A 24,394-nucleotide genomic window follows, 5' to 3' on the forward strand; every position below is an offset into this window, starting at 1 on the left:
TTTCCCTTCCCGCCCTCCAAATCCTCACACATACTCCACTCTGCTGAAATTTATGACCTCTCCTTTAGTTGTCACTCATGTGCATTGTGTGTGTGTGTGTGTGTGTGTGTGTGTGTGTGTGTGTATTTCTAAACATATAAATACAACCTGCACAGTCAGTGTAATGTTACTTGTATGCATATGTGTTCAGGGCTGATCATTTGGTATTGGATAACCTATAGGTGAGCTCTTACCTAGGAAAGACTGTTTCTCCCAGTCTTCAACTCTCATTCCTCAATTGTCTGTGGGTCTTTATTTAGTGTTGGGTCCCTGTGTGCTTTCCTTCTTCCACATTAGCGTGTCTATTGGTGTGCGTGCCAGCCTTGTTCAGGTCATGTCAGGCAGCATGTTGATGAGACTTCCTGGGTGTCTTTATTTAGTTTGAGTCAATGTCTCACTATGGAGCCCTGGCTGGCCTGGAACCCCTATATAGACCAAGCTGGCCTTGAGCTCAGGGAGATCTGCCTGATTCTGCCTCCTGAGTGCTGGGATTAAGAACTGGTGTAACTATGCCAAGCTTTATCTTTTTAGTCTCTGGTAATCATTACGGGAGCAATGGGAAATGGATGGAGTAAGGGTTATTTTGTTTGTTTACAGGCAGGGAAAGTGACTGAGCAAGGGATGGAACTGGGCCTGCTATCTGGGGTCCCAATTTTCCACCCTACTAAAGCTGGTGATCGCCTTGTGGCCTCTCTTCCTGCCACAGTCTTAGGACTTCAGCCTAGCCCCAAATGTTTACTTTTCCCAACAGGTCTTCTGTGTTGTTATGCAGAATAGTGCAACTCCTGTCCCCTCACACGTACCCTGAGATGAGACAGGAACAGCTGGGTGTAAGGGATCCAGGAGGGCACATAAGTTCCAGGAGCTCTTGCTCCTTCTTAGTGCAGCTGGGCCCTGGACACTGTATGCACAGAACAGTCTTCCTAGTCTACCTTCCGGAAGATGCTGGTTTTTGTTTTTGTTTTTGTTTTCTTTTTCCTCCCTGTCTTGACTTACAGGGAAGGACAACCTAGACTTGGGTCTGGGAGAGCCCAAGTTCAAGACATCAGCAGACTTAGCTCTCAGTCCTCCTTCTGACACTTTCCAGCTGTGTGACTTCTCTGAATCCCTAAATAGGACATTGGTGGCATTAGAAGAGGGAGATGTTAGGATGATGTTTAAAAAGCACCCAGCACATCTGCCACAGAGTAAGGGCTCTGTGTCCTCGATCATGATGGCTTTCACACTACATGTTTATTTATCTATTTTTGGTTCTTTAAGACAGGGTTTTTCTTTGTAGCCCTGGCCGTCACTATGTAGACCAAGCTGGCCTTGAACTCAGAGATCTGTCTGCCTCTGCCTCCCAAGTGCTGGGATTAAAGACATGCCCCACCACTGCCCTGCTAGCTTTCACACATCAAGTGTGAGATTTAAGAGCCAAGTGGATCTCTGTGAGTTTGAGGCCAGCCTGGTCTGCATAGTGAGGCCGTCTTGAGATACATACATACATACATACAAACAACAGACTCAGCTCTCTCCTCTCTTCCTCTGTCCCTCTCTCATGGGCTTTTAGTACAATTGTAAGGAAGTAAGGCAGTGTAGGCATGAAGACTGAGCTTCCCTCATGTGCTCGGCTCACTCACCCATGGTCTTGGGGGTAAGGCAGGAGCCAGTTGCACTCAGCTTGAGGTCAGGAGCTCCCTGACCTACCAGGGCAAGTTGGGAATTCCTCTATTAGTTCCTTATTAAGTCATTTGCAGCAAGGTCCTCTGACCGCCCTGACTCTAGAATGGCTCTTCCTTCTCTGTGTCCTATGAAGAATAAACAGAAGTGAGAGTAGAGAACTTCAGGGCCAGTGTGTGGCCAGAGGGCTGCCTGGGTCCTGTACCCTCCTAGGGCCACCTAGTAGTCCCCTGAGAAATTGTCCAAGTTTGCCTCATAATTACCACCCCCACTCTCCCTCTCTGGGCCTTGTGGATCTTTGTCCTAGCTTCCTGGCATGCCTAGGCCACCCCTCCATTCTCTTACCACCATTATCATAATGCCATTTCACAAAAGAGCCCGGGCTGTCATCTGCCTCTTCACACTTAACTCTGTGAGATGTGATTATCATTATAACCTCCATTTTACATCGGCAGAAGCCAAATCCCAGAGAGCTCAAGTGACTTGCAAAGTGCTATGCTGCTTGTGAGTTGGAGTTCACTGAGCTCTAAGCTCCCAGGGTCGGTGAAAGCTTCTGTGCATCCCACTGAGTGCTGAAGTTGGGTGGCATAGTTAGAGAAGAGCAGAGGGGCTACTTTCACCTGCCAGGGCTTGCTTGTCATAAACCCTAAGCAGTGATGATTAACTTGCTGAAAATCTGAGTTTTCTCATCTGTCAAATGGGGTTGGTAATTGGAGAATGCATCTCATGGGCTTTGTTACCAGGGTTAAATGAAATGATGTCAATTGGATGCTGAGCAGTGTCTGGTGCTTTAGCGAGCGCCTGGTAAGTGTTATCACAGACATTCAGTTAAGTTAATTGAATAGGAGAACTGTAATGTTGTAAAAGGCCATTCAAGCAAATCTGAGCTCAGCCCTGTGCTGGCCTTCAAGATCCAGAGCTGTGTTAGGCTGGAGAGGGCATATTCCTACTGTACACCTGCCTGGTCTCAAGGCAGAGTCAGTATTCCCAGCTTATTCCTGAGAACTCAGGCCTGAGGTTTCCCTCCTCAGTATTCCCACCATGTGTTGATCAAGTGCCAGCCAACCAGGTACTAGGTAATGTTCTTAGCCTGAGACACACTGCAGAGAATGGCCTGATGGAGCTCTCTAGGAGCATACCTCCTCAAAGAATGCTGCCTCAGCAGAGCAGAGGTCAGGTGGGGAAGCTGGACCTGCTCTGCTGGACTGCTCACATTCCCCACACAAGCCGTGCCCTTCCTATTAACTTGCACTTACACATACTGGGCCTTCTGCCTGGTATGTTCTTTCCCCCTTTCTCAGCCTAGCCACTTCCTGTCAGCCTTCAAAACCCAATTTAAAAGTCAGCTCCCCAAACTTCTCCACCCTCACCCTGGGGGGCTTCTTGTAGATTCCTAGCACCTTTCACAAGCTCTGTGCCTGCATTTCAATGTGTGTAAGTTAGTTATCCTCCCAGCTGCCTCTCTGCAACATTGGCGTCCTCAAGGGCAGGGGCTGTATTTTATTCATCTTTACAGCAAGGCTCTGGAGAGGTGTGTATGGAATGAAATGTGCTCATTGTGCTGTGCCTGGAGCAGTTAGAGGCAATGGAAAGATGAGAGGCAGTTTGACTGAGGTCTGCAGTGGTCAGTAGGAGCCAGTTAGAAGTGGCTCAGGGAAGGGACACCTAGAGTTAAAACCAGGAGTGAAAAGAGTAATGTGCGAGGGGACAGGAGGATTGGAGAACCAGGGCCTACAATTTCTGTTGTAGATGGGGACAGTAGGGAACCATGAAGAAGTTTCACATGGAGAGACCTCGTGAACACAAGGAGTCAGGACAATTAGGTAAGAGCTAACAAAACTGTAAGGATGGCTTGGGAGTCACACATAGATCAGGGTGGACTCTGGGCATCTACAAGGGAGATTGTGATCCAAGTGCTCAGTCAACAGGCAGAAAATTTCAAGCACCTCTCTGCCTGACCACAGTTAGGTTTTGGGGAAGTGATGTCTTCTGTTAAGAAAAGCCTCCCCAAGTTCCTATAGTTGTCAGGGAGAGCTGCCCTGGGGATTCTGCTATCTATGCCCTTTCCCAGCTCAGTGGACTAGAAGAGGATTCCTTGATTTTGGAGTCTGCAAAACAGAACAGGGTGGAGCTGAGTAGAGTGGAGAGCTGGGCAGAGGCCCAGGATGCCGAGGCCAGTGAAGGGTGGAGAGAACCTGTTTACCATTGTGCACTGACCCAGAGCCGGAAGGAGCAGAGCCAGTAAATGCCTCATGGGATAGAGAGGCTGGCCCAGAACTACCGCTGGGAGTGAGGGAGAGTGAAGCTAGCAAGCCAGACTCTCTCACCCAGGCAGGAGCCTCTGCCAGCCAGCTCCAAAGCAGAGTGGCCAGGCCACAGGAGGGAACACTAGACTACTACAGACATCACCTTTTCCTTACCACTCACAGCATGTCCTTGGGCAAGTCACTTACCCTGTGGACACCAGACCTCCCCAGTTGTCTAGAAAGGGTATTCTTGCTGGGCAGTGGCGGCACATGCCTTTAGTCGCAGCACTCGGGAAGCAGAGCCAGGTGGATCTCTGTGAGTTCGAGGCCAGCCTGGTCTACAGAGCGAGATCCAGAACAGGCACCAAAACTACACAGAGAAACCCTGTCTCGAAAAAAACAAAAAAAAGGGGGGGGTATTCTTTTTGTTTTGTTTGTTGTTGTTTTGTTTTGTTTTTTTGAGACAGGGTTTTTCTGTGTAACAGTCCTGACTGTCCTGGAACTCAGAGATCCATCCAGCTGCCTCTGCCTCCCACTGCTGGGATTAAAGGCATGTGCCACCTGGAAAGGGTATCTTAACTGTGTGATCTGTTGGGCCTGACTGTCAGCCATTTGCACACCCTAACTACCTTCTCCCATACTCTAGTTTCCCTCTCCCTTTCTATGAAACTGGCTGTAAAGCTATGTGCACTTTCAGGCATTACTGCCTTGTAGAGTAATGAACTCTAGAAGTTATCACCCAGTGTATAGAGCGGGCTACCTTCTTTATCTTTATTTCTCTTCCCAGCTCCCCTTCCCTCACTGTCTATGGACTCATGGTTAACCATACTTTCTCTGTATATTCCTAATTTTCCATACTTTGATTGAGACTTCCTCAAGTGACCCTGTCTCTATCCTAGAGGCCCAGCTGTGAAAGACTGTTTCATATCTTCTGTCTTTCTCAACTTAAAAGGTAGGGAGGAGGAGAGAAAGGGAGTATGACAAAGACAGAGTCTGTTATGTGTCGGGCACTTTATATCTATTAGACAGGTTAGTGTCTAAGTGGTAGTCTCCACTTACAGGCTAACTAATGTGGGCAGATTGCTTAACCATGCTGAATGGAGGTAATAAGAACTACTTACAGAGGGAAATGTATGCCCTGTAGTGGCTTGGCAGAGTTAGTACATGGCCAGTTCTTGAGACATGTCATCTTTACAGTTGCTCCCTGGGAAGGTTATAGAGATGAGAAACCAGAAGCTTAGAGGATGGAGAAACAGAGCCCTTCTATGTTTCACATAACTGTGATAGAAGCCAGGAATTATAGTTTATGGGTCATAGAGTAAATAGCATCATCTTGTGGGCCTCTATGACTTCCTAGGTAAAATGAGGATGATCTTGTCCTCCCTACCTCCAGGAGCTGCATTTGGAGACTAGTTAGAAGAAAAAAATGAGTGTGAAAGTTCTGTCTGTAAGTACAAGTTGTGTACTAGCTGCCATTTTCTGGCTATCCACAGTATATGTTTATTCCTCATTGCAGTCCTGTGTAATACAAGGAGTGTATTGTGGTCCCAATAAAGATGAAGTAGTACTGGGGATGCATCTCAGTGATGACTGCCTTTTTACATCATACACAAAACCCAAGGCTTAAACCCAGAATCAGCAGGTGGGGAGAATGCACCAGCTCATGGTTTCCAGCTAGTAGATGGAGGAACTGTAATGCATTCATAGGTGGGTTGGTTTCAGGAGTGTCCCCACTCTTGATTTTCTTCCATGTCCTATTTAGTATCCCTGATAAGTGAGATGAAAAGCATCAGTCCTGTGGTCTGTGACTTTAGAAAGAATGTCTGCTTAGGATTCATGGAGTGAGCTTGTAGGAAGGGAACCAAGGTGTATCTTCCACAAAGGATATAAAGGTTCTAGGCATGTGCAGTACCTTTACTGAGTTTGCCAAGCTAGGGAGTTGAGAGCAGAAGTCTAAAAGGACTAGGGAGAGAAACTTCCAGGAACCTTAGGAACTGGGCTTGTCCCTCTGAGCTTTTGGGAAGCCTCTAGCTTCTGAATTTTGGAAGAGCTTGCAGAGAGTGGGGTATATGAAATGTCACTGCCACCTTGGGCCATAGCATGGCACAACACAGCTAGGTCTGGGAGTCTGGGAGCCTGGAAGGATCTGTAGCCAGTTACCACCTTCGTCTTCTCTGAGCTTCCTCCTCAGGAGGCAGGGTTATTGGCAAACAGCCCAGGCATACCATCTACAACTGAGGTTGTGCTTACTAGCAATGCCTGTCCATCCTATTGGCCTTGCTGAGCCATGTTACACATAGGCTGACTACTCACTATAGCTGTAAGAACACGGAGTGGGAGATGAACGGTCTCCAAGGGCCTACAGGCCAGATAAGCCATGCAATATCTGGAAAAGGGTCCGGTTTCTCCACAGACTCATGTAGGGAGTCAGAGGCAATGCAGGAGTTACTGTGGCAGAGGAGAAGCTCTGATTCAGCCACTTACTTTCTAGCTTTGTGACTTTGCCTAAACTTCTCTGGTCAACTCTCTTTATTGCCCAAATGGAAATTATAGTTAACCAATTAGGGCTCCCTTTCATTGGACATTAGAGAGACGAAGACAATTACTATACGTAGAAGTGCCTTGTATGTCTGAATATAATATACATGGAAGTAATGATGTCATAGAGAAAATCAGGAATAGGAGTTACTGCAAAAGTGTGAGACTTGATTCAACTGGGGGGCGAAGGTGGGATAGTACTAAGAGTATGAGCAAACCCACACTGTAATGAACATTCATTTCAGACATAATGTCTCCATCCATTCATGTAGTTACTGGTGTAGCTTGAGTTTTCCTGCCTGGCCCACAGTCAGGACAAATCTCTCTCACCTGTCAGTCCCACAGCCGCTCAGACCTGACCAAATAAACACAGAGACTTATATTGGTTACAAACTGTATGGCCGTGGCAGGCTTCTTGCTAACTGTTCTTACAGCTTAAATTAATCCATTTCCATTAATCTATACCTTGCCACGTGGCTCGTGGCTTACTGGCATCTTCACATGCTGTTTGTCATCGTGCGACTGGCAGTGTCTCTCTGACTCAGCCTTCCACTTCCCAGCTTTATTCTCCTCCTTGTCCCGCCTATACTTCCTCCCTAGCCAATGGCCAATCAGTGTTTTATTTATTGACCAATCAGCAACACATTTGACATACAGACCATCCCACAGCATACTGGAGTCAGTTCCAGAGGAGTATATGTAACTTTAAAAATTCTTTTTTTGCACACAGGAGGTAGAGGCAGGTGGGTCTCTGAGTTCAAGGCCAGCCTGGTCTACAGAGTAAATTCTAGGACAACCAGGATTACATAGAGAAACCCTATCTCAACCCCCCCCCCCAAATAAATAAAATTATTTTGTTAATACTGTGTGTGTGTGTGTGTGTGTGTGTGTGTGTGTGTGTGTGTGTGTGTGTGAGGAAAACATGAGTCTCAGGGATCGAATTCTTGTGTTAAGCTTGGAGGCAAGTACCTTCACCCACTGAATCATCTCACTGTCCTGTAAGTAGCTTTTTGATTGTTTGGGTCTCAGTCTGTAGTCCAGGCACTACATGGCACTCCTCCAGGTACTGGGATTTATGCTGCTATGCCCAGCTTACCTAACTTTAAAAAATTGTATGACATTGACTTGAAAATCAGAGTGCATATTTATTTATTTATTGGTTTTTCGAGACAGGGTTTCTCTGTGTAGCTTTGGAGCCTGTCCTGGATCTCACTCTGTAGCCCAGGATGGCCTCGAACTCACAGAGATCCGCCTGCCTTGCCTCCCAAGTGCTGGGATTTAAGGCGTGTGCCACCACCGCCTGGCCAGAGTGCATATTTATACATGTAAGGGCTACTTATTTCATAAAACATTTCAGTTATGTGTATGTATACTTAGTCTAGAATGTAGGTTTTATTGTGGGTCTCAATTTAAAGTATGAGAAACAGTGTTCTAGGCCAGGGTGAAGTTCTGCAAGTTGGGGGATATGGCACACAGATGGGCAGGCTGTCAGGATGCTGAAGGCTTGGCTTCTGGGTGTGTAGGACTATAGTGTAAGGGTCAAGGACATGGCCATGGAGTCACAGAGCCCTGGGTTTCATCTCAACTTGCTTCTTAACAGCTATGCTTGTAGGTCTGGCATGCTATTGTTAACAGGGATAGTGACGTTGTCCTGAGGTTAGTAAGGAAATGTACATGTGATAAACACATGTGAGATCTTGAGAATTAGTTAAGTAGTAAGTAATTCATAAATGCTAACTACTGTTGTTGATGTTGCTATTGTTGTTGGGAGTTTTGATGGTATATGAGGCCCTGAAAGGGTGCTGACAGAGAGAAGAAAGAGCATTTCAGATAAGAGTGGGTGGGTGGGTGACAAGGAATAAGCATGTGTGTGTGTCTGGTATAAGAGGGCATGAGCACTGTGTGGCACCAGAAGGCGGTGTTGAAATTATAGGGAGAAGATACCAAGAAATTTTTGTCCTAGCTTGGGAAAGAACACTGAGCAGTAGAACCTGTTCAGCAATAGGATGGCTGCTCTGGACTAGCCTGTGCAGTTCCAGGAAGGACTGTTCCAGAGATTGTTCTTAGTAGGCTCTTTGGATGTAGAAACCCCCTCAGACCACCCTCAGAAACCACCTCAGAAGAGGGTTTTCTGGAAAGTAAGTGTGCTCCTGATCTGAGACACCCCACACAGAACATCTGGTCAGTTTCTCTCACTACTAGCGATTGGCTCATACACTCCACACTATCAGGAGGAGGCCACCTTAGGGCCTTTATGCCCCCATGCTGTTTGAAGTGTTCCCATCCTCTCAGCTTCATCCCACAGCTCCCTTCTTGGCATCCTTTCCAAGTCCATTCACAGAGCCTGTCCACGTACAGAAGAAAACAAGCACAGGAAAGGAAGGGCTTAGCTTGGTGACTTTGGTGGTTGTTTGGCTGTTGTTTTGTGTTTAGATTTTAGTTTTGTTTACTGTATATGGGTGTTTTGCCTTCATGTATTTCTTTGTACCAGTGCTTGTGGAGGCCAGAAGAGGGCATCTGATCCTCTGGAACTGGAGTTATAGACAGCTGGTAGCTGTCATGTGAGTGCTGGGAACCAAACCCAGGTCCTCTGGAAGAGCAACCAGTGATCTTAACTGCTGAGCCATCTCTCTAGCCCCAGTGGGACTTGGATGTTGTAGAAAGAATTCCTTCATCCAGACAGATGTTTTCTAGGATCCTGACAGACTTTACTGAAGGATCTTTTAACTGATTTTTAAAAAATGGACATCCTGTGTGGGAAGACATACCCACCTGTAGTTAGAGAATATGCTGAGTGCTAGGTAGGGACAGCCAGGCCTTAGTGTCTACCCTCCCAACATCCAGATTAAATTCTTTTACTGGAAGACAAGTCATTTAAAGGAGTATATTTCCTCAAAATTTCCTTGGTTTAAGGTTTTAAATTTCAAACAGATCTTCTGGTTGTTATACACATTGAGAGCAATAGCAGCTGTTTGTCTTTGAGAGCTTGCCTCATCATTGGTACAGCCTAGAATCAGTGGTGTCTTAGAACCCAGGAAATATGACCTTTTGTTTTGTACCCTCTTTGAATTCTGGTTTGATGTTTGACATTGGGGCTTTGAAAGTGCCAAAGCTATCATCTGGCATCAGTTGAAAGAACTTTGAGCATGTTCCTCTGTGTTTGCAATTGGGAGAATAGGTATTTCTGAGGCCCTACAGCCATATTTTACCAACAAAACCAGACCCCAGGGTTGAGATGTCATATAGGCAGGGATTTAATCACATGGGGATTCTTTGGCAACTAACAGTTTCAGTTGTAAGTCTCATCTTCTTTGAGCCTTAGTTTCCTATCTGTACGGAGGGCTGAATCAGATGTTATCACATCCATAACTGCTAGAACTTCCTGTTGACTCGTGGGCACCCTACCCTCTGTTTAGTTAACTAGAAGGCTCATCCCCGACTTGTTGCATAAGTGAATACTGTTATTGGTATACACGTCATTGTGGCGTGGGGTGTAGAGACCTTTGGTTTCTGCTTCTTGGTATTTGGGGGTTGCCTGAACATGTATATACTCTTGTTAATTACTTGACCCAAAAGGCTTGAGCTTTGTTCTTATCCAAGAGAGAAAGTATCTTTGTGCCTTGGTTCTGCCTCTAGATTGAGAGAGAGAGCAGTTTAAGGCACAGTGACTAGTTTCAGTGTGTTGAGGGGCCCAGTTTATTATCTAGGCAAGTTCTATTCCAAGGCTGAGCTCAGGCTCAGTTCCCCAGATAAAGTGCACTCACCAAGAGGACTTAACTTTTAGTGTCCTGGAGGCCTCAGCTCTGCCATGGCCCCTCCCTCTGCTCTTGCAACCAGTAAAAGTCACATCAACATATTTCCTTCCGGCAGAGAGAATCAGAAACTCCAAAACTGGGCCAGGCCAGCTCCACCATGTCCTGTTCCTGTTCCGGAGAGCTCCCCAGAGCTGCCTCAAGTGCCTCCTACCCTGTGCCCCTTTCAGGGAAGTCAAATAGGACTGAATGCCAGCTTTGGGCTGTATAGGGTCTGGCTTGGAATTGAGTCCCAGGTTCCTTCCTGATTTTTTATCTGACTCTGAGCAGGATACCCTCCCTGAGTATGGTAACCTCTTGAGCCTGTTTCCTCATCTGTAATTAATCCTTCTTCATACTGTAAAGTACTTACATTTTTTAAATGATTTATTTTTATTTTTATGTGCATTGGTGTATTGCCTGCCTGCATGTCTGTGTGAGGGTGTTGGAACTATAGAAAGTTGTGAACTGCCTTGTGGGTGCTGGGAATTGAACTGGGGTCCTCTGGAAGAGCAGCCAGTGCTCTTAACTGCCGCCTGAGCCATCTCTCCAGCCCCCAAGGTTTTGTTTGTTTGTTTGTTTATTTGTGGCAGGATGTCATATTTCCCAGGCTGGCCTTAAACTCCTGCCTCTACCTCCAGAGGGCTGGGATTATACCCAGTTTATAAAATACTACTTTTTTTTTCTGGTGGTACTGAGAATTGAACATAGTACCTGGCACATGGTAGACATCCACTCTATCACCGAGCTACGTATTACCAGACCAGGTACTTTCTTACTTGGGGAGTTGGGGAGGAGCTTCACAAAAACACAACAAAGAAATGTAAGATTTCAATACCCCAATACTTGAAAATGCACTTAAGGAAATTGTGTGAGAGAGAGTTGTACATGTACATTTGTGTTATATGTTTGTCTGCTTTGCCGTGATTCTGTAGGTCAGATTAGAAGTAATATGTAGAATGCCTGCACTAAAAATGTAGTTTCCTTCTCTCTGCCTTTGAGAGTTCTGTGAACTGGATCTTCAGGGCTGACTCCCTGAGGAAGCGTACTCAGTGGCTGTGCTCTCTGCTTAACACAAGGATTCCTCCCCAGCCCACCTCTGCCTGCATTGGTGCTGATCTGCCTGGGCCGAGTCTCGGCACCTATCACATGTCAACCCCACAGGGGTCTGGGAACAAGAATCTGCTTAGCCTGCCCAGGACTGACACACTGCTCAGTCAGTAGGTGTACAAATATAGAAGGTGGCATTTGAAGGGACTCTGAAGTGTCTGTATGATTTTATAGGTGGAGACCACTTGGGGAACATTCCAGCCAAGGGACTGGCGTGAGTAGAGGTTGAGAGGTGGGAAAGAGCGAGGATGTAATTGGGAAAAGTCTGAGTAACTAGTTTGGCTCAGGTGATGAAGAGGTGAGCATGATATTTCTGTACTTGCTTGACTAGTTTTTGTGTCCAACTTTACTCCTAGCATGCTGGCCCCTGAAGAGGCTTATTTACAAGGCAGGCCCTAGACAGGAATGCTTGACTTCAGTGCGCAGAGGCACACATCAGCCTTTGCCCCAGAGAGGCAAGGTGTCCCTGGCCCCTTGACACATTGGGAGAGTAGGCACTTGCACCTGTTGTATCTGGCCTGTGGCTTTTGCGGCAGGGGCAGCGTTCTGCTCATCTACAGCAGGGCATCATAAGTCTGCAGACCTGAAGGAGGTATAGAGGCAGAGTGCAGTGGGCTACAGGGCTGGCCAAAGCCGGGGTCTCTGCTTGTCTTGACACATCTGATACCCTGCCCACTGATCCACAGGCTGGAGGAAGTTCCCCTGGAGGTGCTGAGGCAGAGGGAGTCCAAGTGGCTGGACATGCTCAACAACTGGGACAAATGGATGGCCAAGAAGCACAAAAAGGTAAGAGGCCTGCCCTTGGGCTGAGAGTTAGCAGTCCAAGGAGGAGGAGTGAACTTCATCACTGTAGCAAAATAGGGGCTTCTCCAACTGCCAGGCTGTCTTAGGTGTCCTCCATTGGTCAGGTGGGGAGCAGAAGCTGGCTTTGGGACAAAGGACTTAGCATATGACTTCAGAGAAGAGATGCATAGAACTTTGTCCTGGAGTTAAACCTCAAAGCCATTCTGTAGCCAACAGCCCTCATGGGTAGTTTTGCTTTAGCCCTGCCCAAAGAAGGGCTTCTTGAAGAGCTTCCTAATATTAGTGCAGCTAACTTGTGGGAGCATTTATAGGGTTCATGTCTTGACTGCAATAATCTACTAACACCCCGATGAAGTTAGTAGTAGTGGCACTCTTGCTTTTATCAATGACCTAAAAGCCAAGATTTGAAGCCAGGCAGCAAACTTTAGCATCTGCCCTATTGACTACCATAGTAAGGGCCTTCTTCACCGCCTAGACAAGTTGATGATTTTCCTCTTGTCTCCTGGCCAGGGTGAAAAGAAAGAAAAGTAGCCCTACAATTTACAAGTAGTTTTATAAAAATGAGAACACCCATTTCCTGTCTAGTTAGACTGTCCTTAGGTAGAGGCTTGCTCAACCTATGGGAATACCATACTCACCTACCTTTCTGAAGTAAGTGTGTGTGTGTGTGTGTGTGTGTGTGTGTGTGTGTGTGTGTGTGTCAATGTCTTTGGCAGCCCTTTGCAGAGTTTAATCACTGCCTGGCCTCTCATGGCCACAGTCTATGTACAAGTTTCCAATCTACAGAGTTAGCCCATTGCCCCCTGTCATCGGCTGACACACTGGTCTGCTGGCCTAGGGCTGAAAGTCTGGAGTGAGTGTGGGCTCAGTCTCACACCCTGTCTTCATGTGTGAGCTATGCAATTTAGGAGACGTCGTCTTCCTCTTCTCAGACTCAGAGTCTGGTGGGAGTGATCAACCTTTTACAAGGATCCTTGTAAGGTAGTAACAGCAAGTGCTTCACACACTGCGGGTGGGAGGGCTTACCCAGGCTGGGACTCTTTCTTGCTGTGTAGGGTTGAGAGTGGAATTCAGTGATAGAATATGTGCTTAGCATGTACAAGGAAAGAATCTTCCCCCTTCCTTCTCTCCCTCTCTCACCCTCCCTTTTCTCCCCCAACGGAGTGAGTACCTGCTTGCATGTGTGTGCATGCGTACGTGTATGCCTGTGTGTGTGTGTGTGTGTGTGTGTGTGTGTGTGTGTGTGTGTGTGTGTGTGCATGTGTATGTGTGGTGCCTGTGTGTGTGTTTTGCTCTGTAAATCAGGCTGGTCTCTAACTTGCTGTAGTTCTTCTGCCTCCTAAGTGCTGGGATATAGGCATGTGTCACCATACCTGACAAACTCGGTATTTTTAGGACACTTGCTCTTTGCTTGTTCCCTGACTAACTTTGGGGTCCTCCCTTATCTTTCCTGCAGGTATAAACCTGAACTGCAGCTAGCTCTCTACCCCTTTTTAGAGCACGCTGCAGCCCTTCCTTTCCCCTTTGGCTTCCCTGGTACTGTGGGTAGAGGCCAAGGGCTGCCTTTGTCCAGTAGAGACCTTCAGAGACATGCTTTATCCCACTGTACAGAAGCCCAAACCAAGACTGTGGCTTCAGCTGTGGCCACACTGGGCTCTGCCTGGGTAACCCCTGCCTGGCTCTGGAAGCATGGATTCTTCCATTCAGGAAGTCATGACACAGGAAGTATTATAACCATTTTGGGAAGTGGGCTCAGACCCAACATTTCTCCTGGACTCATCCTTAGTCCTGCTAGGAGGATGCCTTCCTCCACCTCCCAGTTGTTCTTGGGACAGAAATGAGGGTCTGCAGGGAGTCAGGGCTCTGCCCTCCCAGAGTTCAGCAGGCAAGGGTGTGGCTTCACTTAGCTGTCATCAGTGACCTCCTTCAAGTTTGCCATAGCAAGTGGTAATCTTTTGAATATTCTGGCTGCGCTTCCTCATGTTTTATCCTAACTCATTCTGTCCGTCCTCCCTAAGACAGGGTGATGACCATCTCCAACACCTTTGTGCTAAAGAGTAGGGATCTGGGAAAGGTTGGATGTGCTCTTGACACTCCATTCCCTGCCCTGGCCCTGGTGTCCATGAGGGCATCACAGTAGGCTAAATGCTCTCCAGGACTATCCTGCAGCAGGCATGTGTGATGGGCTAAGAGAAGGTTGTCTCGTGCTGACCTTGCCCAAGTGTGGGAGCTTGAAGGACCTGTGGCTCTGCACTGTCCTATGTCCCACTGCCAAAGCCTGCCTAAAGTGGCTTCCTTATGGTGACCCTTGTCCCACAGCAACGGGAAATTGTCCCCAGTGTCTGGTGCAGTTCTCTTCCGCTCCCTTCTCTCCCAGTTTTCAAGCTGTCAGAAGCTACTCTTCCTTACTGACTGTATTCTACAACCTAGTGTCTGTCTCCTTCCTGGTCCTTAACTTGCTCTGAACTCTGGAAACTTCCTCTTGCTTATGCTGGTCATCAGGAAGGCCAGGTCCTTTGTGCTCCTCTTCTGAGGCTTCAAATGGGACTATCTGAGGGGCTTTCCAGGTGAGGAGAAGTTAGGCGGCAGCTGAATCTCTTGGCTTTTCTGTGCCAAGTGTCTTTCTGGGATGATGGTGGAGAGAAAGCCCTACACTAAGTATGTTTCCCCCTCTAATGGAAGTTCTTCAAGCTTACACAGTCATATGTAACATCATTCAGATCTTTTTTTTTTTCTTAAGAAAATTTTTTCATTCATTTTACACACCAATCAAAGATCCCCCTCTTCCTGCCCTCCAGCCTCCCCCCAACTCAACCCCCACAAGAAGGCAAGGCCTCCCATGGGGAGGTATATCCAGTAGAGACAAGTCCAAGCCCTCCCCCCTGCCTCAAGCCTGCATGAGGTGTCCCATCATTCAACTCTTAAAACAGGTGAGAAGTGGCACAGCCAAGGTCAGGGTGGGATTCAAACCCACAGCAGTTGTTCTCATGCCACAACTACTTGCCTCCTTGATCTCAGGCCAGGCTGCTTAGTGCAGGGGTGAAGGAGGGTCACTGTCTCCCAGCCGCATCCTCTCTGCCATCATCCCACAAACTCAGGCCCTCTGCCTTTGCACTCACCCACCTGCCAGGTCAGGCAGCTGCCTTGACAACTTCTTTTGGGGATCATGCCCTGGAGGAGCCTACTTCCTTTCACCTATCGGTTTCTGAGGGACTAGTGGGGTAGGAAGTACTCAGGGCTGGGTCTCTCTAGCCTGTGTGGCACAGTATAGAGGCGGTAGGGTTTCTGATTCTGTGATAATAAGAGTTTTCCCTATTCTGAGGAAAAATGTTCTGTTCTTTATTTGTTTTCAAATTTTCATAAAAGTATATATTGTACATTGAACATATTCCTAGCTGTGTCCCTTTCCTCTCTCCTTCCCTTCAATATCCTTTGTTCCCCTAAACAGTTTTGTGTCTTCTTAAAAGACATTATAGTTCGTTGGCCATGGTAGCACATGCCATTACTCTGTGGATCTCTGTGAGTTCAAGGCCAGCCTGGTCTACACAGCAAGTTCCTGGCTAGCCTCCCTCAGCCTCCCTCTGAGACTCAAGGTGTGTGAATGACAGTGAGGACATGATGCTCCAAGGTGTGGTTAAGGAAGTTGTTACTGTAGACACGGGAGACAGCCAGAGGCATCTGGAAGAGTCCAGAGCAGGGAGAGAAAGTGGTGGACTGAGCATGGCCAACAGACTGAGCCAGGCAATATGGGGGCGGGGGGGGCGGGGGGGGGGGGGGGGGCGGGACGACACAGAGGGGAGGCGGGGACAAGAGAGAAGACCAGGAACCAAGAGCAGAGGACTGAAATGGCAGGGTTATACAGGAAAGGGAAGCTGTGGGAAGGGAAGGGAAGTCCTTGGACTGGAGAAGCTTAAGGTAGGGGGCGTGGTGTGAAGAGGGGTTCAAGGGAGTTTGGTGTCTACAGGGGATCCCAGAACCAATCTCCTATGGTTCCTAATAGTTGGCTATAGTTCTGAGGTCCAGAATTCTGTGACTGACCTCAGGAGTGCCTGTGTTGTCATTAGAGAATGTGCACTTTGCCATTACCTGGGAGCAGCATGTCTGATTGCAGTCCCCATCCCCACCATGGGCTCTCCATTACAGGTAGGAAAGCCCTCAGTTCTTCCCTTTCTGCTCTTGTGTGTATGCTCACAGAAGGCCCACTAATCCTTGGCGGAGGAACTGCTAGGGTGGATGCATGGGCATAGCTGTCCTTTTGACTTTCAGATTCGTCTTCGGTGCCAGAAGGGCATCCCACCTTCTCTTCGGGGACGAGCTTGGCAGTACCTGTCAGGAGGCAAGGTGAAACTTCAGCAGAACCCTGGAAAATTCGATGTGAGTTTTCTTTCCTTCATCTCCCTGTCATGTCTCTGGATTGGGCATGTCCCCTGGCTGTGGGTCCCCCATGTGCTGTCCTAGACTTCAGTAAATGACAATTGGCAGGACCTCTACTCACAAGCCTCACTGCTCAAGACCCAGACTGGCCCAGTCAGTGAACCACATCTCCTGGAGGCTGGTGTTCATCAAAGGCTCTACCCTTAGCAGGCCTCAGTGGAATGGACTTCATTATAGTTCTGCCACCCTATTCCAGCCCTTTCTCTCAGCAGTTACTCAGGTTTGCTTTGATGCTTGAGCTCAGTGCATTCCTTCACAGCCCTTGGCCATCAGGAAGTGACCCCCAGACCACATCCCCTCCTGATACCTTTAACATGCGCTGTAGTCCTGAGGGGCTTGTGTGGTAGGACCACAAGAGCCTTCACATTTCTCGGCCCCATCCTCTGCTCTGTTTCTTGTCTCTAAGCCTAGTTAGACATGGTCCACTAGGTAGTCTTCAGGGCTACTTGGGGGTCAGAAGCCAGTCAATTGGTGGTCAGAGGTGGTGCCTTCTGTAGTCATGCCCCACCATCCTACTCCCACCTACCTCCCCAGGGCTGACATGGCATAATACTCTTCCATTCGTTGAACTGAACTACAAAGCCTATTCCCCCAGAGAATACCATGGTAGAAGTTGGCTTCCCTGGGGTCAACCCAGCTTACCTCCAGGCATCAGGGCTTTCCCCAGGCCATTGGAACTATGATAGGCAGTGAGACAGAGCTGTCAGCCACCAACTCTCTGTTGATATCCTTCATACTTCAGTAAATAACTTCTCTCTAGCCAGACTGTTCTCTGTGAAGAGTGGTCAGGGACAGAGCAGGGCAGCCTGGAGTTTTCACTGTTGGCCTGGAGAAGACTCGAGCTATTGGCAGCACTTGGCCCTGAGAGACAGAGAGCCTGGTGGGGTGCAGCACTTGGCTAGAGGCAGCTGTGGATCAGGGTGACTGGATGCATATTCCCACAGCACCCAGACCAGGTCCCACAAGAGCAACCTAACTCTCTGACCTTCCTTCTAGTAGCTCTATCTCCTCTATTCCAGTGGGCTCCATCCTGGTCAGAGTTGGCGGTTCTGGGATAGGTGCTTCACCCAGAATCCACAGGGCCCAGACATGAAAGCCAAGGCTGTGAGTAGCTAGCCTCCTGGGTGCATTGTCTAGAAGGAGTGTGTCCACAGTGCAGTGAAACACAGATCTTTGGGTTTTGTTTTGTTTTAGTTGTTTGTTTGTTTTTCAAGACAAGGTTTCTCTGTGTAGTCCCGACTGTCCTCACTCTGTAGACCAGGCTGGCCTCAAACTCAAGAGATCTGTTTACCTTTGCCTTCTAAGTGCTGGGATTAAAAGCATGCACCACTGTCTAGCAGAAGCACAGAACTTTGTATTTGTGTGTCTAGAATAGTGTCCAGAGAGGAACTGTTCACCCCTGATATGGCTAGTAGGTTGCTTATGTAAGGAGGCAGATTTGCCAAGAAAGGCCTTCTTGGACCCCTGAAGATGGATGGTGGGTCATCGTGGCAGTACCGGGGGGCCCCAGTGTTTTCAAGCACACCTGGAAGGACTTACCTATGGATGACCTTGAGGAAGTAGACAAGAGTGGGGTGTTCTGCTCTGAGTGCCTGAGCCACAGGGAAGCACAGGGCCGACCTGTGGTGTCAGTGCTCTTATCTGTTCTTGTGCTTGGGGGCCTTTTGCCCACAGTACAGGATCTGGTGGCTCCATTTTCTCCAGCACTTGCTCTTTCTTGCCTCTTCCTTGGCAGAATCTTCCTGTTCTTTTTTGTTGTTGTTGTTTTGTTTTCTCTAACTTCATCTCCTGAAGCATCTCCTGCACCACTTAGGTTCACAGAGGCTGCAGGCCCAATGATTATAGCACATCTGTCTGCTGGCAGCTGCACCGGCCTGTGGTATTTAGCATCCTTTCTCCCTGAAGACCCTGCAGCTACCCTTTTCCTTCCTTAGCAGTCCACATGGGATTATGTACCTTGGGCTGCTGAGGTACCAGATCCTACATCCGAGAAGCTGACTTTTGGGGTTCTCAGGAACCACCAGAAGAATTGAGTGAACTTGAGGGTCCTTGGGACTCCAGGGGGTACACCCACTCCTTCCCCTGAAAAATCCCAGCCCCTTCTTCAGCCCTGCGACCTTTAACACTCCGTGAGTCTCTTCTCACTGTTTGATTTCTAGTCCCGTTTCTGACACACTAGAGACAGGAAACAGAGCAGAGGATGGGGCCGAGAAATGTGAAGGCTCTTGTGGTCCTACCACACAAGCCCCTCAAGACTACAGCGCATGTTAAAGGTATCAGGAGGGGATGTGGTCTGAGGATCACTTCCTGATGGCCAAGGGCTGTGAAGGAATGCACTGAGCTCAAGCATCAAAGCAAACCTGAGTAACTGCTGAGAGAAAGGGCTGGAATAGGGTGGCAGAACTGTAATGAAGTCCATTCCACTGAGGCCTGCTAAGGGTAGAGCCTTAGATGAACACCAGCCTCCAGGAGATGTGGTTCACTGACTGGGCCACCCCTCCAGACTCTCTGTTCTTCAGGGCCAAGTGCTGCCAACAAACAGCTCGAGCCCTCTCCAGGCCAAGTCTAAACTCCAGGCTGCCCTGCTCTGCCCCTGACCACTCTTTACAGAGAACAGGTCTGGCCAGAGAGAAGTGTGTCAGAGAACACACTAGTTCTTTAGTATTCTAAATACCACTATCTCAGGATAGGAGAGAAAAGGGGCCTGTGTGAAGTCACTGTGAGCCAGGGCCAAAGCCCAGCCTGCACCCATCTGGTATGTTTGCCAAGGCCTCGCTTCATAGGACTTTCCCAGGTGTAGTACTTGTTTGGTCTCCTTGCCCAGCCTTCTGGAGTTCCTTTGTATTTATTCTTTCTCTTCTGAAAATGGGTTTACATAGAGTAAGATGGACAGACTTGAGCATAGAGCTCAGTGAGCCTGAGAAAACTTGTGCATGTTGTCAACAATCAGATCAAATGACTGTGCAACTTTTTTATTGTTAGAGCTTGGTGACTTTTCAAAAGTACACACACTCAGGGTTTGAAGAAGTAAAACTGTTGAAACCTCAGTACCTAGACAAGCACTTATATAGCCTGACGGATAGGTCGGCAGACCTGTAATGAAGTCCTGAACAGGTGATACCTGTAACATGGGATGCAGGCAGCAGAGAATCTGGGTTTGGTGGCTCTGACTCACACTGGCTTTCCTGCCCCAGCTCCATGATTTTCGTACTCTAGGCCTTGTGCAACTTTCTTTTGACCCTTCAGTTCTCTCATCTGTGAACAGGGTGTTATGACAAGATCTGTTTTGGGGTAGGAAGGAGCCAATGAGTCCCATGTTTTTTTCCCACTCAGCTCTGCATTTGGCTCTGAGCAGTGGTAACACCTGTAGCCATTGTTAAGAAGAAGCCTTCTATCTGAAGGACATGACATTATCCCTAGATAAACAGAGTCCTGACTCTGTGATTCCAGCCACAGCCAGGATAGATACTTGCTCATAAGAATCTTCTAAGAGCCCAGTGGTGGTGGCTAACGCCTTTGATCCCAGCACTCGGGAGGCAGAGACAGGTGGATCTCTGAGTTCAGTACCAGCTTGGCCTATAGAGTGGGTTCTAGGACAGCCAGGGCTACACAGAGAAACCCTATCTCAAAAACCAAAACCAAAACAAAACAAACAAGTCTTCTGAGAGCTAGGATCCCTCTCAGGCTTCCCAGGGTTCTGCTGTTCTTGCCTCTGGGTTTTCTTGTCTGTCTTCAGGAAGGCCTGGTTCAGAGATTGGGTCCTCTAGTGCCTCATCTGATACCCAAAACAGTTATCTCCTACCAGGAGTGTCCACTGCTTCTTGACATTATGTCCTTGTTTCCAGGAGCTGGACATGTCTCCTGGGGACCCCAAGTGGCTAGATGTGATTGAGCGTGACCTGCACCGGCAGTTCCCTTTCCATGAGATGTTTGTGTCCCGAGGAGGCCATGGGTAAGCATCCTAAGCATGTGGGCTGGGAGGTGGCTCTAGGCTGTCTCTTAGGCTGTTAGGGAAGGTACATTGATCTTGGGGGCATGTGCCCCAAACCCTGCTGTTAGCCTTTACCTTCTGTGGTGTGGTGTGTGGTGTGTGGTGTGCTTATCCCACTTGGGACTCTTTGGGCTGCTTGCATCATTTCTCTCTAGACTGTTAGACTTTCCTGGTTAGGCCTTCTTGATGTAGGGAGAGAGGTTGGTGGACCAAAACAATAGGCAGGAGGGGGTGATGTACTAGGCAAGGGGACAGAGCTGCCTAGCAAGGGGGCCCTCTCTAGCCCCTCTTCAGTCTGTATCTATCTGCTATCCAGCCCTGGCCCAATCCCTGCTTTCTCTTTGGGCCCTATCCTTGGGTCTCACAGGGGGAGACTGACCCATTGGTGACCACAAGCACCATCCTTTCCAGGGAAGGGCAGGTTCCGAGGCAGGTCTGGTCCAGTGAGGTACAGGTGAAGTGGTGGGCAGTAGTCATACCTTCCATCCTATCCTGCTTGTCCTCTCCATAGCCAGCAGGACCTGTTCCGTGTGCTGAAGGCCTACACGCTGTACCGCCCCGAGGAGGGCTACTGCCAGGCCCAGGCACCCATTGCTGCTGTGCTGCTCATGCACATGCCCGCTGAGGTACCCAGGACCAGGGTGGGCGGGCAGGGGACCTGACCCCAGCCACAAGGGCTTACACCTCTCTTACCCACAGCAAGCCTTCTGGTGTCTGGTACAAGTCTGCGAGAAGTACCTGCCTGGCTACTATAGTGAGAAATTGGTGAGTACCTGCTGGCTTGGGACACTCTAGGCTGGATGCCTTCTGTGGCCACTCCAAGGCCTTCTCACTTTTCTCATAGCCACTCTAGGCTAAAGTCCCAAGACCTGTTAGAGGCCACTCAGGCACCAGCTTCATCAGTTACATCTTTCCATCTGTGCCTCTGACCTCTGATGTTCTCTGAGGCAGTGGGTCTCACTTGGCAGTATCAAAATTCCTCAGGGCTCCTGGTCCCTCCCTCCTTGACCTTGACATAGGCTTAAGAGCTCATGCTTGAGCCAGGCAATGGTGGTGCCTTTAATCCCAGTGCTTGGGAGGCAGAGACAGGCGGATCTCTGTGAGTTCAAGGCCAGCCTAGTCTATAGAGTGAGTTCCAGGACAGCCATGGTTACAGAGAACCCTTCTTGAAGGGGGTGGGGGTGGGAGGAGCTTCTGCTTGAAGCTCCATTCTGTTCCTCCAGAATGCTTTTCCCTCAGCCTTCAGCCCATGCATGGCCCTCTCCTGGCCTTGACAGGCTGGAGCTCCGGTTCCTTCCTTGTCTGGGATACTCAGCCCCATTGTTCCCTCCCCATTCTGCAGGTTTGTTCAGCTGTCTGCCAGTGCTCTAGGCTCTACTACCTGATGAGTTAATGTTGACCCAGCGTTAGGAGCCCCTGTGGGCTGTACTCATGGCTCTGTGGCCTTATGTTTCTTCAGGAGGCAATCCAGCTGGATGGCGAGATCCTCTTCTCACTGCTACAGAAGGTGTCCCCTGTGGCTCACAAGCACCTTAGCCGGCAGAAGATCGACCCCCTGCTGTACATGACAGAGTGGTTCATGTGTGCCTTTGCACGTACCCTGCCTTGGAGCTCCGTGCTGCGAGTCTGGGACATGTTCTTTTGTGAAGGTACCAGGCTATGCTGGATTGTGGGGGGTGCAAAAGAAGCCCACAAGCCTCCCTTGGACTCATCACCTGCCCCATACAGGAGTCAAGATCATCTTCCGTGTGGGGCTGGTACTGCTGAAGCATGCACTAGGCTCCCCTGAGAAGCTCAAAGCCTGCCAGGGCCAGTATGAAACCATCGAGCAGCTGCGGAGCCTCAGCCCCAAGATTATGCAGGAAGCCTTCTTGGTCCAAGAGGTGCGGCCCACACCTCCCACTTGCTATCGGAGGGAAGGGGAGCTGGCAATGGCTTTGGAGGAGGCCTTATATGCCCCTGCTCCCAGGGTTGGTCAGCTCGGGTCAAGGTGGATGGACCTCATCCTTTTGCTAGGCGAGTGGAGCACTGAGGCCTAGCTTTGCAGTACTTTCCTTAGCTAATCCACTTTGGGAGTAGAGAAGAGCTGTAGACCACAGCTCTCTCATTTTTCTTTGTGTACATTTGTTTTTGGGGGGCTACAAATTAAGAGACATAGGCATGACCAGCTTCTGGGGCAGGGGGGGGGGGGGGAGGCCAGGCTGATGCTAGTGCATGTTGCAGGGGCAGACATACAAGGCCATTTTGTATGCCACTTCCAGCATTGTCCCCATTTTATGTTTGAGGAAATAGAGGCTCATACAGGCAGAATTTCAAAGTGACTCCTCTTAGTAACCAGCTGAAAATTAGTGGAACTGGAATTGAAGCCTGGACAGCCAGGTTGCCCTGGTCAGTAGGGGGCAATACTGGCTGAGAGTGGGGTTACCCATTTCAGTCTGGCCCCTTCTGTCCAAGATGGAAGGTGAGTGGCCTGTGAACTAACTGTAGGTAGCCTTTTCTTCTGAGACAGTGGGTCACTCACGTTTGACACTCAAACCACAACCATATCCATCCTGGGTTCAGCTTTTAGCAGACACAGTTAGGGGTTGCTGGTGGGCAGGAGAGCCTAGGATTGGAGGCAGAAGGGAAAGGGCATTCTTTCTGTGCTCACATACCCCTTATTGTCCCAAAGGTGATAGAGTTGCCTGTGACAGAGCGCCAGATTGAGCGGGAGCACCTCATCCAGCTGCGGCGCTGGCAAGAGACCCGTGGTGAGCTGGAGTGTCGCTCTCCGCCCAGGATGCATGGTGCCAAGGCCATCCTGGATGCAGAGCCTGGTCCCCGAGCTGCCCTGCAACCTTCACCGTCCATCCGCCTACCCCCAGATACAACCCTCCTCAGCTCCAAAGCTAAGCCATCCAAGCAGATTCAGAAGGAGCAGAGGAGGACAAAGGCCAGTGGGCAGATGGGAAAGTCCCCAGGCCCCAATCAAGGCACAGTGGTGACTGCTTCAGGAGATGCCTGTCCTCCTCAGGATGTGCCCCCAAAGAACTCAGTCTCCCAGGACCCAGTCCCGCAGGACTCTGCTCCCCAGGACTTAGTCTACCACCGTTCGCAGGAGAGCCTGACCTCCCAGGAGAGTGAGGACACCTACTTGTAACCCCGGGAGTTCAGGCCTCCAGGTGGGGTCTCCACACATCTTACACGGTTCAAAGACTGACAGCACTCCAGGTCCTGTGTACCTGAAGGCCCATCTGCTTGGCCATTGGGCTGGGATAGAATCTGGCTGGCCCAGTACAGATTCTGCCTGAGCCTCCTTATTTATTTTCTCTTGAGTCAAGCTGGCCCAGCCAGCACAGGCAGAAGCTATGGCCGAATGAGTTGGGTCTCACCCAGCCCATCCTTCTGGGGTGTTCCCCAGGGCTAGGGTGCTGACATGCGGGGAAGCGGTGGGGTACTCTTTGTGTAAAATAGAAACATGGTTTTGTATGGAAATAAACAGGCTTGTATAGAGAGCTGGTGTGCAGCTAGGGATCCAGAAGGGATATCACCCTTCATCCTGGGCCCCTAACCCAGCAGGAACCCCTCTGAAACATACCTTCGATACAGGAGGCATGAAGTCCAGAGCCAGCTCCTGTTCTAGGCTCTATTCTCTCTGATGCCATGTCTATCTTCTGACATAGATGAGTCACTCCAGAGCTGAAGTCCACCACCGGGCAGAGCAGGAAATAATCCCCACAGTCCCTGCTTTTCTTTTTTGCCTTTTCGAGATAGGGTTTCTCTGTGTAGCCCTGGCTGTC

General features: G+C 49.1%; 1 protein-coding gene across 1 annotated transcript in view; it reads left to right on the forward strand.

Annotated features, from left to right (window-relative positions):
- The window catches only part of Tbc1d10a (TBC1 domain family member 10A), a 32,567-nt gene extending 8,458 nt beyond the window's left edge, over positions 1–24,109 (forward strand). The window contains 8 exon segments of the mRNA XM_052736357.1: positions 12,073–12,172; positions 16,457–16,564; positions 20,470–20,576; positions 21,127–21,241; positions 21,315–21,380; positions 22,075–22,264; positions 22,344–22,498; positions 23,287–24,109. Of these exon segments, the coding sequence (XP_052592317.1) occupies positions 12,073–12,172; positions 16,457–16,564; positions 20,470–20,576; positions 21,127–21,241; positions 21,315–21,380; positions 22,075–22,264; positions 22,344–22,498; positions 23,287–23,754 (1,309 nt within the window). The 3' untranslated portion in view covers positions 23,755–24,109.
- Positions 24,110–24,394: the final 285 nt, after the last annotated feature.

The sequence above is a fragment of the Peromyscus californicus genome, unplaced genomic scaffold (genome assembly GCF_007827085.1).
Source record: "Peromyscus californicus insignis strain IS unplaced genomic scaffold, ASM782708v3 Scaffold_13__1_contigs__length_99412109, whole genome shotgun sequence".
NCBI lineage: Eukaryota > Metazoa > Chordata > Mammalia > Rodentia > Cricetidae > Peromyscus > Peromyscus californicus.